This window comes from Dermochelys coriacea, chromosome 1 (genome assembly GCF_009764565.3).
Source record: "Dermochelys coriacea isolate rDerCor1 chromosome 1, rDerCor1.pri.v4, whole genome shotgun sequence".
NCBI lineage: Eukaryota > Metazoa > Chordata > Testudines > Dermochelyidae > Dermochelys > Dermochelys coriacea.
Genome location: NC_050068.2, coordinates 289730925 through 289749738, shown reverse-complemented (window position 1 = coordinate 289749738; position 18814 = coordinate 289730925). Strand labels below are relative to the sequence as shown.

The 18814-nt window shown below is 41.5% G+C and overlaps 1 protein-coding gene across 16 annotated transcripts in view; it reads right to left on the bottom strand.

The window, feature by feature from the left end:
• The window catches only part of GRIP1 (glutamate receptor interacting protein 1), a 535595-nt gene that overhangs the window by 108766 nt on the left and 408015 nt on the right, over positions 1-18814 (bottom strand). For all 16 annotated transcript variants that reach the window (XM_043493765.1, XM_043493782.1, XM_043493769.1 and 13 more), the window contains exons 5-7: positions 17371-17454; positions 16271-16346; positions 14759-14904 (exon numbers count right to left, since the gene is read on the bottom strand). In XM_043493765.1, coding sequence (XP_043349700.1) covers positions 14759-14904; positions 16271-16346; positions 17371-17454 — 306 coding nt within the window. The remainder of the gene's footprint in view (positions 1-14758; positions 14905-16270; positions 16347-17370; positions 17455-18814) is intronic.

The following is an 18814-nucleotide window of genomic DNA, read 5'->3' as shown; positions in this document are numbered from 1 at the left end:
TCCTCTCTAATGTATCTCTGTCCCAGTCCTTTCTGTCCCCTACCCTGGCACCTCATATCCCAATCCTGTACTCCTCATTTAGTATCAACACTCAAATTTCTAATCTCAGTCCCAGTTTCCTTGCCCAGCCACTCCCAGTCTCTGACCCCCGACTCCTTGTCCATTGTCAGTCTCCCTCCTACATTAGCTCCCAGTTCTTCCCTGCCTGTTTCCCTCCCCAGCTCCCAGTCTCCTTGCCCAGCCCGCCTCATTCTCCCCCTAATTCCTAGTCCCAGTTTCCCTTCCCCACTGCACCAGCCTCCAGTCTGAGTCTTCCCCCCATAACCCTCAGGCTCACTGTCTTAATCTACTCCTCAACCCTGGCCCGATTCTTGCCCATTCTGCATTTGAATCGGGCAGCTTGCTCCTCCTCATGGCCGGCATCCAGCAGGGGGAACATTGGAAGTACAGGAGAGACAGTCTTTCTACTCTCAGTTCTGGTGCCTGGACCTGGAACTGGTCCAGTTCAGAGTAGCCCAGAGTTGCAATTACAGTAAAAGTCCTGCTAAGCCCCAGAAATGAGCATGTTCAGTACAGATGGAATCTTCAAGGAATTTAACTGCTAAGCTCTAGACAGTTTCTACTGAGCATATTTGAGCTGTGATTTTTCAAAGGCTTATAACTCAGTGGGTGGATTTTCACAGAGACAGCACAAGGCACATTCTGACACACAGGCCATTCCCTTCTAAATTCAGGGTCCCTGCTCCAAAGCATGAAGTGCTAGAGCTTCTCAAAGAAAAGGTTGCTAGCTGGTTTTTTGTTTGTTTGTTTTTTGATATGGATAGAGAACATATTTTTCCCTAACTTAATTCTTAGAAATTGGTTGAACCATTTTGGGTGAAATTTTCCCAAAAAATCAGCCTGAGGCAGACACTCAATATGGAAAATATCAGCCCAAATGTTTAAAGTTTGAAAAAGTTACAAGCAACTGAAAACAGGGGAAGTGTCAGGCAACCTTAATAGGCAGTGTTACCATCCTCACCTATAATGAAGAGAATGTACACATTATAATTAAGGATGCAAGTTTGCCACGGAGATCACAGATTTTTGCTTTGCACTTGGCTTTTAATGTAAACAAGGCAGCTGACACCTGGCTACCATCCTCTGACAAACTAAAGAATGACAGGTTTCAGAGTAGCAGCCGTGTTAGTCTGTATTCGCAAAAAGAAAAGGAGTACTTGTTGCACCTTAGAGACTAACAAATTTATTAGAGCATAAGCTTTCGTGAGCTACAGCTCCGATGAAGTGAGCTGTAGCTCACGAAAGCTTATGCTCTAATAAATTTATTAGTCTCTAAGGTGCCACAAGTACTCCTTTTCTTTTTAAAGAATGACAGAATACACTGCGTGAGACAAACCAGCAACACGAACACTTCTCTGTGATTTATAACATCAAAGGCAGATATCTGAAATCTGGTCTGTTACATGAAAACCTGAAACTTAATCAAATGAAATTCACAGTAGCTGCCAATGTATCAGTTTCTCAAATATGCTTTAGGTGAGGGTTTGTGCAGTGTTCTAACTCCACACGAAAACTGGGGTGGACTATAAAAGTTGTCTCAAAGCTGGCAATTTGATACATCTACATCCTGTCTTCAAGTTAGTGCTAATGACAAGAGAGAAATGCTGATTAAATTATAAGCACAGAATGTTAAAGCACAATATTCTCTTTTCTTGACAAGAAAAAAATGGAGTCTTTTAACATTATGTTATCTTTGCGGACACTATTCATACCACATATAGAGTGAGGTGGTTTTGGTTGTTTTTTTAAAGTGCACCACAATTAGGTCCTCAGCAATGCAGTCAGGGGTACGTTCCCCCACCCCCCCAATATCCTTGCCAGACACAGCCAGCAAAAGCGCTAGTGCTGATGCAGTTATACCAGCAAATATGTTCTGTTGATGGTATAGCTTATTTCTTTTGGGAACTAGTTTAACCTATACCAGCAAAAAACCCCTCTTTTACCAATATGGGCTGTCCCCACTCTGGGTGGGTGGGTTGTTGATATAGTTGTACCAGGATAACTATAATGGCAAACTCCTTCAAATGTAGACAAGGCCATATTCTTTGTCCACTGGGGCCTCATCTAAAGGCCACTGAAGTCAACAGGCCATTGAAGTCTTCCTATTGACTTCAGTGGGCTTACATCAGGCGCCAGTAAATTATAAGGTAATACTGTGGGGCCATGCGGGTACCCATCGCAGTGCCGCTGATTTGAAGGTATACATTGTCACCAAATGTGAAATAGTTATGGGTCAGGACAAAGTCACAAAGTTCAGCCACCAGGTTAGCCATGACAGTATCGGGGATACTGTTCCTGACGGCTCGTTGTCCATCTTTGTGTGGAATGTTGGTGTAGAGGGCTTCTACATCCATAGTGGCTAGGATGGTGTTTTTAGGAAGATCACCAATGGACTGTAGTTTCCTCAGGAAATCGGTGGTGTCTCGAAGATAGCTGGGAGTGCTGGTAACGAAGGGCCTGAGGAGGGAGTCTACATAGCCAGACAATCCTGCTGTCAGGGTGCCAATGCCTGAGATGATGGGGCGTCCAGGATTTCCAGGTTTATGGATAGAATACCCCAGGTCGGGGCTCCAGGGGTGTGTCTGTGCGGATTTGTTCTTGTGCTTTTTCAGGGAGTTTCTTGAGCAAATGCTGTAGTTTCTTTTGGTAACTCTCAGTGGGATCAGAGGGTAATGGCTTGTAGAAAGTGGTGTTGGAGAGCTGCCTAGTAGCCTCTTGTTCATACTCCGACCTATTCATGATGACGACAGCACCTCCTTTGTCAGCCTTTTTGATTATGATGTCAGAGTTGTTTCTGAGGCTGTGGATGGCACTGTGTTCTGCATGGCTGAGGTTATGGGGTAAGCAATGCTGCTTTTCCATAATTTCAGCTCGTGCACGTCGGCGGAAGCAGTCTATGTAGAAATCCAGGCTGCTGTTTCGACCTTCAGGAGGAGTCCACCCAGAATCCTTCTTTTTGTAGTGTTCGCAGGAAGGTCTCTGTGGGTTAATATGTTGGTCAGAGGTGTGTTGGAAATATTCCTTGAGTCTGAGACGTCGAAAATAGGATTCTAGGTCACCACAGAACTGTATCATGTTCGTGGGGGTGGAGGGGCAAAAGGAGAGGCCCCGAGATAGGACAGATTCTTCTGCTGGGCTAAGAGTATAGTTGGATAGATTAACAATATTGCTGGGTGGGTTACGGGAACCATTGTTGTGGCCCCTTGTGGCACCAGTCCTTGCTTACAGACAGCCCCCCAATCTGAAGCAAATACTCACCAGCAACCACACACCACACAACAGAACCACTAACCCAGGAACCTATCCTTGCAACAAAGCCCGTTGCCAACTCTGTCCACATATCTATTCAGGGGATACCATCATAGGGCCTAATCACATCAGCCACACTATCAGAGGCTCGTTCACCTGCGCATCTACCAATGTGATATATGCCATCATGTGCCAGCAATGCCCCTCTGCCATGTACATTGGCCAAACTGGACAGTCTCTACGTAAAAGAATGAATGGACATAAATCAGACGTCAAGAATTATAACATTCATAAACCAGTTGGAGAACACTTCAATCTCTCTGGTCACTCGATCACAGATCTTAGAGTGGCTATACTTCAACAAAAAAGCTTCAAAAACAGACTCCGAGAGACTGCTGAATTGGAATTAATTTGCAAACTGGATACAATTAACTTAGGCTTGAATAGAGACTGGGAATGGATGAGTCATTACACAAAGTAAAACTATTTCCCCATGGTATTTCTCCCTCCCACCCCACCCCCCACTGTTCCTCTGATATTCTTGTTAACTGCTGGAATTAGCCTACCTTGCTTGTCACCATGAAAGGTTTTCCTCCTTTCCCCCCCCTGCTGCTGGTGATGGCTTATCTTAAGTGATCACTCTCCTTACAGTGTGTATGATAAACCCATTGTTTCATGTTCTCTGTGTGTGTGTATATAAATCTCTCCTCTGTTTTTTCCACCAAATGCATCCGATGAAGTGAGCTGTAGCTCACGAAAGCTTATGCTCTAATATATTTGTTAGTCTCTAAGGTGCCACCGGTACTCCTTTTCTTTTTGCGAATACAGACTAACACGGCTGCTACTCTGAAACCTGAGATAGCTGACCTGACAATCAACCAGGCTTGTCTCATCTGAAACATGTCAAAGGTTGGAAAACAATATTGAAATATACCCAAAACATACCCCATATATATATAGGTATACCTTGTATACCCAAGATATACCCTAATAATCCTTTGTCTTTAGTGATAAACAGTTCAGCCCCTGCTGCTTGTTGCATCCTGTGAATTTCCTCTATTGTTGACTCCACAATCTCTGCTTTTCCCTATGGCTCAGTATACAAGTAGGTCTACATTGTGAGGCAGACAATACACAATGTGCACAGGACCGGACAGGGAGATAAACACTTATCTCCTGCCTAAAAGAAACATGTCCAAGGTGTGTCACCTCTTGGTGACCTGCCTTCAGTCCAAGACCTTAAAAATGTAACTCTTTAAATATTATCAGAACATATATTTTGTAATGACTATGATAACCAGTGGGCTACTAGCTTTCAATAGAGACCTCACGTGCCACTCTTTGGTGAACTATTATGCAGATGTCTGCCAAGGGGATCCCTGTAAAATCCTATGCACCTCCTATAGCTGCTTTCAGTTGGCACCAAGAGGTCCCTGGGTCACAGTATGGAAAATCCTAAACTTATGATAGGTTCCTAAGGTTTATATTAACTTACATGTGCGGTTGTTTTAGTTAAGTTTAATCTGAATTAAATACAGAACACAACTAATCATTGTTTGAATATTCTGTTTATGACATTGTTGAGTCAAGACCTTTGAAGTGCAATTCTAAAGTGACACTGTATGAGAAGGCATTGTACAGTTCTATATTAGGGTGTCTCCATGATTTCCAGATCCAATTTGTTCAGTTCACAAGTAAAAAGATGGGTTCCCCCGTCCCAACTGTCACGCCTGCAAACTGTGCCTGGGATCAGAAAGTCAAGTCGGAGTGCTTTCCTTACTGAGAATATACTATTTCCATAGGCCAAATTCTAAAATCTGTGAAACCTCACTGGGTCTGATTCTGATCTCACACCAGTTTTATTCCAGAACAGCTTCAATTGAGTTATTCCAGATTTAGGCAAAGTAATTAAAAACATATTTAACTGTAAGCACCTGCTTAAATTCATCCCTGTTCAGTAAAGCACTTAAGCACCTGCTTAAATACTTTGCCTAATTTGGTATAATGTAAATCAGAATTTAGCCCATTGTCTCCCAAGTTCAGACTCTCAGTTACACTTATTAATGATGTTCTAGGCTACGGACTACAGGGCTTGCAGGCCACTCTCCCTTAGGCCAAACCCACCATGCACAGCACAGCCTGCATGCCCTGCTGATAAAAACTGAAAAGAGGACATACTTGTTCAATTCAAGCTCTTCCCTTCTCTACCCCTTCCCCAGAAACTGTTTTGGGAAGGTTCTAGTAAAATGAGCAATGTTCACTTTTCCACCAGATATTTGGTGGAGTGATTGCTACTGTTATTGACACTACTGCTGTTCCTTCCTGGACAGGCTTCTTTCTCCCACCGCCTCAGTGAAAACAGCCCCAGCCCTTTCTAATATGCAGGAATTCTATTCCATCCGTAGTCTCCTGGTTTGCTGCAGTGTCACTAAGCCAGCTCCAGTGGCTGACATTTTTTTAATTGGATTTTTCTGATTATAGAGTTTCTCCTGCACTGAACTGTATGCCATGTTGAGACATTTCTTTAATCTTTGAGATGCTTAATTATCAGCTTGCCTTTGTGACATCATGACATTTTTGTCCTGAATTTAAGCACTTCATCTGCCTTGCTCAATTCTTTTTCAGACTCTCATAAAATGAGAGTACTTATTATGCCAATTAGTTTGGTTTTATCCAACTCAGTAAGTAACGGATGAGCCATCCTAAAGAATGAACATTTGTTTAATCTCCACTGAGGTTTAGATGTGTGCATATGGTTGGGACTGCAGTCCTCTTTCCTGCTACTCTTCCCAGCCCCGTGCCCAGCATATCAGGGTAGTCTTCATTCAAGGTGGCGAGACATTTGATTAATCCTTTCCCCATCTGTGGCACTACAATTATACTTCATAAAAGATAGGGAAAGAGGACATTTTTCTCTAACCAGTAAGGCAAATTCCTTGTAGAAGACATTCTTCAGGCTGGAGGATTGGTCGCATATACCTGCTGGAAGCAGGCAGCAATTCCATGCCTATTCTAAAAGGCTTAAAAGTTAGCAGCTATAATGCTAACACCAACCAAACAGAATGCATGCTCTTCATTTTTAGAGGTGGATGGTTTCATCCAGGTTGGTGGATGTCTACCTAAGAGAAAATAAACAATACAAATATGTCCACACTCTCATATGGGTTTCAGAGTAGCAGCCGTGTTAGACTATATTCACAAAAAAGAAAAGGAGGACTTGTGGCACCTTAGAGACTAACAAAATTTATTCGAGCATAAGCTTTCGTGAGCTACAGCTCACTTCATCGGAATGCATCCGATGTCTTCACTTCTCTGTGTCCAACTTAACAGAAAGTATAGCACATAACATTTTTCTATTATAAATGGCTCTCTAAATAGAATGAATCCCCCTTCTCTCTTATTATTTCAGATAATGAAACTTTATTTTTACTTATTCTGTAAAAATAAAATTTCATTTCACCTTTATAGTTTTTCTCTCATATAGAACAATGTTCATGAAGTGTCATTTAATGAGCCTTTGGTTTCCAAAGTCCTAGAGAGAAATGTTAATTGGGCCCATTAGAGTCATTTGTAAGCTATAAGATACCACTCAACTCTTTTTACTTCTCTTCAGGGACAATCATGAAGTTTTGTAAAGAAAAAAAATTCCATAAGTGTATAAGGTAATTCCTCCCTGTTTTTCAGTAATCTTCTACTCACAGACATGGATAACGAATTAGAACAACAAACAAAAGTAGACAACAAATGAGAAAGCCAAGTGAATTTAGCAGATCCAGCATAACACATGGGGTTTGTAACACCATCTATTACTAAAAAGAAAAGGAGTACTTGTGGCACCTTAGAGACTAACAAATTTATTAGAGCATAAGCTTTCGTGAGCTACAGCTCACTTCATCGGATGCATTTGTAGCTCACGAAAGCTTATGCTCTAATAAATTTGTTAGTCTCTAAGGGTCCACAAGTACTCCTTTTCTTTTTGCGAATACAGACTAACACGGCTGCTACTCTGAAACCATCTATTACTAAGGTTGCCTGACGCTTCCCATTATAAGACCCTGTTTTCTGTTGTTTATAACTTTGCCAAACTAACCATTTTGGGCTGAAATTTTCCATGCTAGATGTCTGCCTCAGGCTGTTATTTATTAATTATTACTTTTGAAAACTTCAGCTAAAACAATTCCCGCCATTTCTGAGAATGAGGCTCAGGGAAAAAACATTGTTTTGCCCATTTTCAAAAGTTTTGTCAGCCTTTACATTGAAAATCTCTAGCACCCCTATGCCTTTGAGCAGAGACTTGAAATTTGGAAAGGAGTTGCCTTTGTGTCAGGGACGTCTGTTTGGCCATCCTCATGAAAACTGCCTGAATGTGGACAAGTTATAAGTCCTTGAAAAATTGCAATTTGCACATGCCCACTAGAGACTTCTTAGCGTCTAGCACAGGGGTCAGCAACCTTTCAGAAGTGGTGTGCCAAGTCTTCATTTATTCACTCTAATTTAAGGTTGTGTGAGCCAGTAATACATTTTAACGTTTTTAGAAGGTCTCTCTCTATAAGTCTATATTATATAACTAAACTATTGTTGTATGTAAAATAAACAAGGTTTTAAAAATGTTTAAGAAGCTTCATTTAAAATTAAGTTAAAATGCAGATCTTATCAGTTTAATGCAGTGCTTCTTAACCTGGGGTGCACAAACCCCCTTGGGGTGCGAGATGTCCTTTCTGGGGGCGTGAGACATGAGATTTTTTTAGAAGGTAAATAATCAAAAACCCAAGTTAAGCACAGGCACATAAGTACAACTACTTTGTTTCATCAAACTTCTGTATTTATTAGCATTATACATTTTTTAAAGATTAGTGTAATATACAAAGTTTTTAAGCTAATTGTAGTGTAATTTTTGATAAGGTCTGCAGAGCGCTGGGCCGGCTGCTGGTACCCCAAGCCGGCAGGAGGATTGAGCAGGACTGGAGGCCTGGACCCTGGCTGGCAGGGGGCTGGGCAGCTGGAGCCCCAGACCAGCAGTGAAGTGAGTGGGGCTGGCAGCTGGTATCCCAGGCCAGCAGCAGGCTGAGCTGGCAGATGGCTGGGACCCCAGCTGGTAAAGGACTGGCAGCCGGAACCCCAGACTGTCAGCGGGGCTGAGCTGGGTGGCGGACATAACCCCAGACTGGCAGCGGCTCACCTGCCAGCCAGAATCCCAGACGCCGGCCACGGTCAGCCCACTGCTGGACAGGGGTTCCGTTCACTCAGGCCGGCAGCGGGCTGAGCGGGGCCAGCGGCCAAGACCCTGGCTGGCAAGGGGCTGGTGGCCGGAACTCCAGACCGTCAGCGGGCTGAGTGAGGCCGGCGGTCAGACCCCCACACCACTCGGAGTGGATGAGTCATTACATAAAGTAAAACTATTTCCCCATGTTATTTCTCCCCCGCACCCCACCCCCCACTGTTCCTCAGACATTCTTGTTAACTGCTGGAAATGGCCCACCTTGATTATCACCACAAAAGGTTTTCCTCCTTCCCCCACTCCTTCCTGCTGGTAATAGCTCATCTTAAGTGATCACTCTCCTTACAGTGTGTATGATAAAACCCATTGTTTCATGTTCTCTGTGTGTGTATATAAATCTCCCCACTGTATTTTCCACTGAATGCATCCGATGAAGTGAGCTGTAGCTCACGAAAGCTTATGCTCAAATAAATTTGTTAGTCTCTAAGGTGCCACAAGTACTCCTTTTCTTTTTTGCGAATACAGACTAACAGGGCTGCTACTCTGAAACCTGTTATCATACAAACTGTGAGAGGCTAATTAGTTAAGATGAGCTATTATCAGCAGGAGAAAAAAACTGTTGTAGTGATAATCAAGATGCCCATTTAGACAGTTGACAAGAAAATGTGAGGATACTTAATTTAGGGAAATAGATTGAAAGGATCAGATAATTTGCATTTAGAGTACCATGGGATCCAGGCCTTTTCACAGTACAGCTATTAGCAGTCTCTTTCAAATGCCAGATCCCTGTCCATGCGTCATGCCAAAGTTTTTAATAGACTAAATCTTTGTTAACTTTAAGTTTAGGACCTGCACCGGGTCCTTGGCTCCCCCAGCTCACAGTGTCTTTCCAAATTCATAACCTTTGCAAGGGTCCTGGCTCCTCCCATTGCTGCATTTGGAGGCTGAAAAAGTTCCTCAGGACTCTAGATCCTTTGCTTTATGATGCTCTGTGAAGCTTAAGAGCAATCCCAAGGGTACCTTTTTCTTCATCACATCTTGCCCTGAACATGGGGCATGGTTGACTTGAGGGAGGCTTCTCTGCTCCTTGAAGTCTTTGAACCATGATTTAAGGACTTCAATAGCTCAGACATGGGTGAGGTTTTTCATAGGAGTGGGTGGGTGAGATTCTGTGGCCTGCGCTGTGCAGGAGGTCGGACTAGATGATCAGAATGGTCCCTTCTGACCTTAATATCTATGAATCTATGTTTCTAAAAGTGTTCTTCAGGTTGTATAGATTACACACCATGCCTCTTGGACCATGCAGATGCTAGACAGTGCCCTTTCTGCCCGGTGGGTCCTTAGTAAGTCTTTATAAAGAGTTACTAAATAACAAGGCAGATTTTTGTAAATGTATCCTTTTAAAATTATGATTGCGCTTTAAGTATTCTATGCACCAAATCTTTTAGCTAAAGTGACCCAGTAGGTAAGACACTTGAGAGAATATTTTAAAAAGTGTAATTGTAAAGCATTGATAACTTTAAAATATTACAAGTACTTGTCTTCAAACTTTCCAGAAAACAAGCACATTAGAACTTTCCCCTGTGTAAGTATATAAGGGAGGAAATATCATGTTCATCTCAGAACCTTGGGTACAGCTTTGGCGAAGCAGCTGCTACTCAGTGGCTCTATAGTCAGAGTGATTTTTAAAGACCTAGAACTCAAAATTGTCATTTTGCAGGAAACAATTGTTGCTTCCCACTGTTCAGTGAAACTATTGCTACAAACAAAAAAGTACTGTAATTGCTAGACAAACAAGTCAAATATGCAAGCTAGGATTAGAATCCTGTTCCTTTAGTTCTAAAAACAAGAATACAGGTCCCTACTACTTCAGCTAAGAGGAAGCCTCTATTACAGAGGTAGGTTATAGAAGGATCTTTATGTTCCCTCACAGCTGCAGCCCGCCACCTAATGCTCACTATAATCTAACAATTGATAATATTTTTGCTTAATTACAACCTCTTTACTGCAAAAATTCCCTATGCAGGAATTGTCAAGGAGATGTAACAAGGTAAACAGCTTGAAGGGGCAACAATAAGCTATATTTTAGTTAGAGTTGCACAAAAATGTTAGATAGAGGTCAAAATTCTAAATCACGGTACTATTTTCATGATCTGAAATCTAAGCAGATTGATTAATTTTCTTCAAACTTTTCAGAAATGTTTTCATTAGCTTTCGGAGTAAATATAGTAATTATAATGATGTGATTCAGATGTTCTTGAAAAGCCTGAAGAGCATCTTCCCTATTCTGCTCAATATCAAAGAAATCTATTGATAAACTTTTATTCCTCCTCTTGGATGGGAACAGTGGGATTCTTAATTTGGAACTCGTGTCAATATCTTGTTTTGCGACTATAGTGGCACTTTTACAGGATTTCTCATCTGTGCCCAAAAAATCTCTGAAATCCAGCTTCTCCTTGAAGAAAACATGAGCTCAAGATTTGTTTTCTTGGGAAAACACTATCTAAAATAAGGCATTATGAAACTCACTTGGTTAACTACGGTACAATATTTCTAGCCTGAACAATTTGAGGACTTAGTTCAATCTAAAGTAGTAATTCTCCATGTAGAGATCATTCTTCTACCCTATACCATGTCCTCTAGAAACAGATACATTCCAGTGCAGAACAACAAGATTCACTGTGGGTATCTCTGGGAAAAAATGTCCCCTGTGTATTATCTCACAAAGCCAATTGACTTGGCTCATATGTTTTCCTCTTCCTGAAGAGATTTTTAAATCACTCATTGATGAGAAAGTGCAGTTAATCTCTTGTCAATGGCTTAATCTAAGGACTACCGTGAAAAATGAAAAAGCCATAAAGCCCATGCAGTTTATACTATCTCTGCAAGATACTAAATTTAGTGAAAGATTTTCATATCCTACTCCTGCGCAGACACACATGGACTTGCAGCATTATTTCTTTCTCATAAAATCAGAAATATCTGTAATCTCCCCTAAATCTTATGAGCAACCATCTTGTTTGATCATCAAAACAGAATGAGATGGTTTCGGGAAAAGAAAGACACTTGGCAGATTGCCATCTCTACTCCTCCAGAACTTTCTATGCTCTGAATTCACTGTAAAGACCATTTTCCTCCAGATGTCACTGAAACACACATTTTCCTATCATTTTCAGAGATGAATCTATTATTTCTTATTCTTATTATTTCAAAGTCCTCTAGAAACTATATCCTAATGTCCTCCATGAATCAGTCTTTTAAACAAGACACATTTCCAAAGAAGAAGCAACATGCAGATAGTATCCCTTTCATGTTGGTAGGTTGACAAGCTTCTTTGCCCAACTCAGCAAGGCACTTAGGCATGTGAGTAAGTTTAAGCACATGCATAGTCCCATAAAGTTCAATGCAGCTGGAGGGCCTTCAAGAAGAAAGTGACATGGTCTGATCAACAGGCAAGGAATGCTATTACTATTATTGGTATTACACTAGTGCTTAGAACCCCAACTCAGATCAGGGACCCATTGTGTTCGGCTACGTACAGACAAACAGGAAGAGGCAGTCCCTGCCCTATGCTGTTTACAATCTAAACAGACCAAGCGGGGGGGAAGGAGGGGTCAGGGAAGAGAGGCACAGATAGCATGTCTATACTGCATTGTAAATCCAGGTCCATGGGATTTGAGCTTGTGAACTCAGTGTTTCCAAGCCCATGCTTGAGCATCCACACTGCACAGTAAACCTGGGCTTACAATTACTGGATCTGGGTCTCTCAGCCATGCTAACATATCCATACTGTACTACGCAGACCTTCTGACTCAGCTCTCAGGCTTGAGCTGCATACACAGTGCCAAATGACAGGGGGGCTCAGGCTCTGATCCACCTCCCCAGCAGGGTCCTCACTTCAGACTTATTTGTGTGTGGATGGAAGAGGGATTTGGACTCAAACCTGAGTAAGAGCCTGGGCTTAGTGTGCAGTGTACACACAGCTAAAGAGATGAAGTGACTCGCCAAAGATGAAAGTGTAATATAGTAGAACCTCCGAGTTACGAACACCTCAGGATTGGAAGTCGTTCATAACTCTGAAACGTTCATAACTCTGAACAAAACATTATGCTTGTTCTTTCAAAAGTTTACAACTGAACATTGACTTAATATGGCTTTGAAACTTTACTATGCAGAAGAAAAATGCTGCTTTTAACCATCTTAATTTAAATGAAACAAGCACAGAAAGAGTTTCCTTACCCTATCAAATCTTTTTTAAACTTTCCCTTTATTTTTTTTAGTAGTTTACTTTTAATGCAGTACTGTTCTGTACAGTATTTGCTTTTGGGTCTCTGCTGCCTGACTGCGTACTTCTGGTTCCAAATGAGGTGTGTGGTTGACTGGTCAGTTCATAACTCTGGTGTTTGTAACTCTGAGGTTCTAGTGTACTGGCCGACAGTACAATGACACCCTACCCCTATGACTGTGACGTATGTGATGGTGGTGGTGGAGGAGAGGGTGCAGGAGAAGCCAAAGAGCCATCATTCTATTCACCTCTCGGGGCTGTCAAGGCACTCTGCACAGCCAGTATGTGGTCAGGACTCATTGCCTTCTGAGCACCACCAGCTGGAGATGCCTGGAGCCAGGAGAAAATTCGTTCTCAGTGCAGTCTTGTCCTCTACCAAGCCTGTGCAAATTTCAGAGAAAATACTCTCTGGATTTGAAGCTAGTCCTGTCCAGTACACAGGGGAGTGCGGAGAGGGCACATCCTCTGAAATGCGGGCCCAGCTGGAGGCTTAGGTCTTGACCAAAGCCCACTGAAATCAATGGGAGTCTTTCCATTGACTTCAATTAGCTCTGGATAAAGCCCACAGAGCATTCCCAAGTATTTTTAAATGATTATTTTTAGGTGGAGAACAAAATGAATCTGGTTTCAATTGTGATGCCAGATAGCACTGATTTATCCAGACAAGCACCAAAGGTGAAAGGGCAGATGTTTGGAAACACCTGACCTCTACTCCTCTATGGCCTCAACATCACCTGCATTCATGTTTTCTCCAGAGAAGTTCTCCACCCAAATGGCTGAGCTACCATCTCCTTTCTGGCTGTGGGGCCATTGTGGGTCTCCAGCAGGAAATATCCAAGGCCACCACTGCTTTGCTGATAGTGGAAGGAGCAGATGAATAAACGAGAGTATATGCTGTGTGAAGAAAAAGTACTTCCAGAAGTAAGAGAGCTGTTCTAGGATAAACACCTGTCTGAAGTTTTATTTCTAAATGTCAATCTTTTCCAAAGCCTGGGCATTTGAATCCATGCTACGTGGCAAAATTCAAACAGGTCACTTTCCTACCAGGCAGGAATAGAACGAGGCAGTTGAGGAGGAATGGATGACGAAAGGCTCCCAAAGGGAGAGGAGATGCTTCAGTTCAACTGATTGTCTTTCCTGCCTACTGCTGCTGTTGATCCTGCACTTTGTGATGTGCACAGCATGTTTCAGAATATGTCTTAACCAGCCAGGGATGTAATGGCAGGGGGAGGCATGGGGCAAGTTTAGTCAAATTTCTCTGTACTATATAAAGGCAGAAAATCGATATATTAGTATTTCTACAGTGTCATGTGTGTGCACAGTGCTGTACAAACATATGCTGATGTAAAAAGGCAAGCTCCCCATCATCAAGAGCCTTCAATCTAAGTAATACAAATGAGGGTGATGGAACGTCTCTCCAAAAGAAGATGAAACATATGTTCAAAACTCTGCTGTAAAAAAAAAAAATCTACTCTGTCTCACATTCTGGCCATGTTCACCCCTCATCAAATATCTTCACTGGATTCCTGTTGTATCCTGTATCAAAATTCAAGCTCATTTTGCATCTCACAATTTATCTCCTTCCTACCTCCTTCTGCTCTCTCACACACCTTCTTTGCACAACTGTTTCAGATATTGGTGGTTGCATGACTTTTGCCATTATGTTGGCAGCTACACTGGCAAAATAAAATAAGGACTCCTGCTACAGCAAGTAAACCTCCCATTTGTGCAATCTGGATAGAAATGCTTACACACTTTATCTACTTTGTACAAATGTAAGGTAGTCACTGAGAGTTCCTTTGCTAGGATCCACAGGATGGTTTCACTGTACAAACCATGAAATATCAAGTCTCTAAATTACAATACTGCTCACCTCTCAGTAAAAGGGATGGATAGTAAAATGTCACAGATGGCTGCCAGAACTAAAGCTCAGAATTTCAACATACCCATTACTGAGACATCATATTCTATCAGCAGAGTCGCTTCCTGTCCACACTGTTTCAGTATACTCATGGCTTCAGCATGTGACGTTCCAAGGAGTCGAATTCCATCAACACTCAGCAACCTGTCACCAGGTTTGATTGTGCCCTCTCTGAAGAGAAATTAAAGGAACAGTCCTTATTAATTTAATATCAGGTAGTTTGGAGATAATAGCCACTTATGCAAAGCGATTCACTCACGCCCCTTCTGACATCTGTCCTACTTGACTTTACTCTTAACATTTACTTTGACAGTAAAAATGTTCATGGGCCATTGTGAAAAGGAAATGGCTTTAATCGGAAAAATCAGTGATGGGAAAAACCACCCATCACTAAATAATCAAGTCACAGTGGACTGCTATTAGGTATTGTTTTGTTTTGTTTTTTACAATATATGCGCTCTCTCTCTCTCTCTCACACACACACACTCATGAAAAAGCAGATTGCTAACTGTAAGGGATCACCTCCTGATTTTCATCCCTCAACCCATTTGGACAGTTCTCTTCTTCCCCACTTGCTATCTGAAAGAAAATTGGCTAGCAATGCCATCCACTCTCCTAGGCATATATCACAACATATCCTGAATTATAAGAGGAAATGAAAGTATTCCTATTCTTAACCCAGGTTTCAGAGAAAAGGGCAGGGAGGGAGAGAAACAGAAAAAAAAAGAAGACTGATCTCTTGAACATTTGTTATTTATTAATTTTAGCCAGAGACAAAATTTCTAAGCATTAGCCAGAGAATGCAGCGTCCTTTAAAGAAACTGTGCGTTTAGTTCCTTTAGTGTTTTAAGGACACCAGTGCCATTTCTGAAAATGTAATTGACATATAGACTCACTTATCAAAATAGCTTTTTTCTCCTTTTTCGTACAGACATGGGATTTATATATATGTATATACAGAGAGAGAGAGAGAAAATATGCTAATAGGGCCACATCCTAAACTGCTTACTCAGGACTGATTGAGTGGAAATTAATCCTTTGAAAGGACTGAGCACGAACGCAGGTCAGGATTGGCTCTAATATTTGCCCAGAAAAAACCCCCCACACATCTAGATCATTTGTTTCTGTAGTGCAAGAGAAATACATTTTGAAATACAGTGTGGAATTAAACTGTACATTAAGGTTGCACTACGCATCAAAAGATCGTTTGTAAGCTGTGAAGAGCATGCGATAATCCCATCACAGCATTTTTTAGGATTTCTAATTCATCTCTCTCTCGCTATATATATATTTTAAGTGTGTGACAGGCAATTATGAAACAAGCAGCTCAGTCTCTTAATTAAAATTCATGCTATGTTGTCATGCGCCAACTTCCTATGGTTGCCTATTGTTATTACAATGAAATGCATAATTTTTTAATTTCAAAGGATTGGTTTTGAATGTGTCTATTGTACTCCACAGATGTCTGTCTTAACTTCTGCCCCAGACAATCTAACCTTTCTCTCTTTCTCTTGCTACAAAGGAAAATGAATTGTACCTGTCAGCAGGCCCTCCAGGTCTAACACATGTTATTACAACAGGACGAGATTTATTTCTGTCATCATGTGCTCCACCTAGAAAAGGGAATAAAACACCCTCGTACTTTTTTTTTTAAATGAAAACTCATTTCCAAAATGCAATTCCAAAGGCTTGCAGCATGCAGACTTACAGACTGGTTAGAAAAGCAAGAATGATTAAGCCACTAAAATATACCTAGGTGGCTGCATATGTGGAGTAGGGCTATGCTAGTTTAGAATACAGGTGATTTCTACTCTACTGCTCCTTTAGAATTGGATTTGTTAAATGAGGATATTCATTTCTTAACCTCCCACCCCCAAATTCATTCCTTTTTTTGTTCTCAGAACGCCCTCTTTACGCCGACATTAGCACTAGGTATCCTGAATACTTTGCTGCACCGAGGAGGGGAAAATCTGTACTTAGAAGAGCACAACAATGACCACTGGGAAACCCTACGCATTGAAAAAGACCGAGGACACTGCTTTCCCTGAGATTAGGATTCTGTTACAGGTTCTGTGGCCTGCAATGTACAGGAGGACAGGCTAGTTGATCATGAATGCCCTTCGCATTCATTGAAGTCTATGAGCTAATAAACTCCCACAATTTACCACAGGAGTATCATTATCTAAAAGCTGCATAAAATTTTTCTGTTCTCTAATTCAGTGTGAAGACTCTCATTCTACTATAGAGACTGGGGATGTTTCTCAACTATAAATCAAATTTTAATAGCTAGCTTATACAAATAGTGTATAAGATATCTCCTTTAAGAGCCCTGATCCCATTGCAAATGGTAAACTTCCTATTTACTTCACTGGGACCAGGATTTGGCCTTGTGCGACCCAAAGTCAGGTATGTTATTGGCATAGTGGATTCATTACTATTGCTCCATAAATAAAAATGTATACCAGTTCATAAACACAGAACATTAAGTATAGAAGAAATTATGCATTAATCACACATGATTTACAAACCGTAGACAACAAATCTTGAAATATGATTGCATGGTATCATAAAAATTTATTGCTAGTTTGCTTGTGCTCATCTAGAAATTCAGATTATTCATGTTTAGGGATAACTTACCTCGTATTACGAACCCAAAAGTGTTCCCTTCTTTATGTAAAGTAACTTCCACCGTTCTAAATATTACACCCGATCCTTGTACAGCTGAAAGATTTAAAAGAAAAGCTTTGTCTAATTATACCCATAGCTCTGCACTGCTTCCAAGCAAGCTCTTGCATTTCTGATCATACAACTGTAAGAATTCAACTATAAAAGATAGTTTTTAAAAGCTGTAATTTAACTACTTTAACTTACTAAGAATATTGTAGATCAGATCTTTAGCTAGTATAAACTGGCATAGACCTACTGAGTTCAATGGAGAGTGATTCCAATTGACAGCCACTGAGGGATCTGGCTCTCCGTGTTTGAAGGTATGTCTACATTGCCCACTCCTTTTAGCAGTGTGTAGAGTACATATACTACACACCCGCCTAGCACAGGTAAAAATAGCAGTGTAGATGGGGAGGTACTGCCTAAGCAAGCAGATAAGGACATGCCTGAACCCTGTAGGTATGCACCCTACTTGATCAGGCAGTGCTTCCCAGCTGTTTCCACCCCGCAAACTCTCCCCCCCCACCCCATACACTGCTATTTTTTGCAGTGTAATGTCCTGCTGCCTCTCCACTGCTGGAGTCCTTTTCTATTGCAGAAAAAGGGTCCAGCAGTTCCTTGTGGCAGGGAAAGGCTTCAGCAGCAGGGAGCTAGCTGTCAGAGCCTTTCCCCACTGCAGTGAAAGACTCCAGCAGCAGGGAAAGCCTTTGGCAGGGCAGAGGCAGTGGAAAGGCTCCGGCAGCTCTCCACTGATGAACCTATCCTCACTTCCTCACCCCAGACAGAGCCTTTCACTGATGCATGCATCTACACACCATAGCATGGACACAGCCTGCTTTTCACTACATTGTGTTGTTATACATGCCCTACTTGCCATGCCAGGGATGTGCACTGAGGGACAAAGATATCAAGTCAATTGCTCGAGGTCAGTTAAAGAGTCAGTTGCTCAACCCAGAATCCAGGAACTTTTACTCTTGTTGCTCAAAAGGTATAGTCAAGATTTTTAGGCTACAAATCTCACCAACATTAAGCTTATTTTTTTTGACACTGCAAAGTCAGTTGTTTCCAGAGGCATGTTGAAATCAGTTGAAAGGGCTGGTGCATAAACCAAGATGGTTAGGGAAAATAAGCCATTGTATGAAAGTCGAAGATGTTGTTGTTAAGAAACAAAAAGTCATTTCCATTTAATTGCTAATAGAAAAAACTTTGGAAGAAGTGGGGAATTCACTGTTTCAAAAAAATGCAAAAATCAACAGGAGAAATATTTGCAAGTTTCTACCAGGGTCTTACAAACAAGGGAGCACACAAGGAATTAAAAAATTACTTAATAGCATTGTTCCATGTTGGACTTGCAATTAGCATTGCTGCAGTGTAAATAGTTAAAAGATCAGGATGCTGTTAATAAAGGCCATAC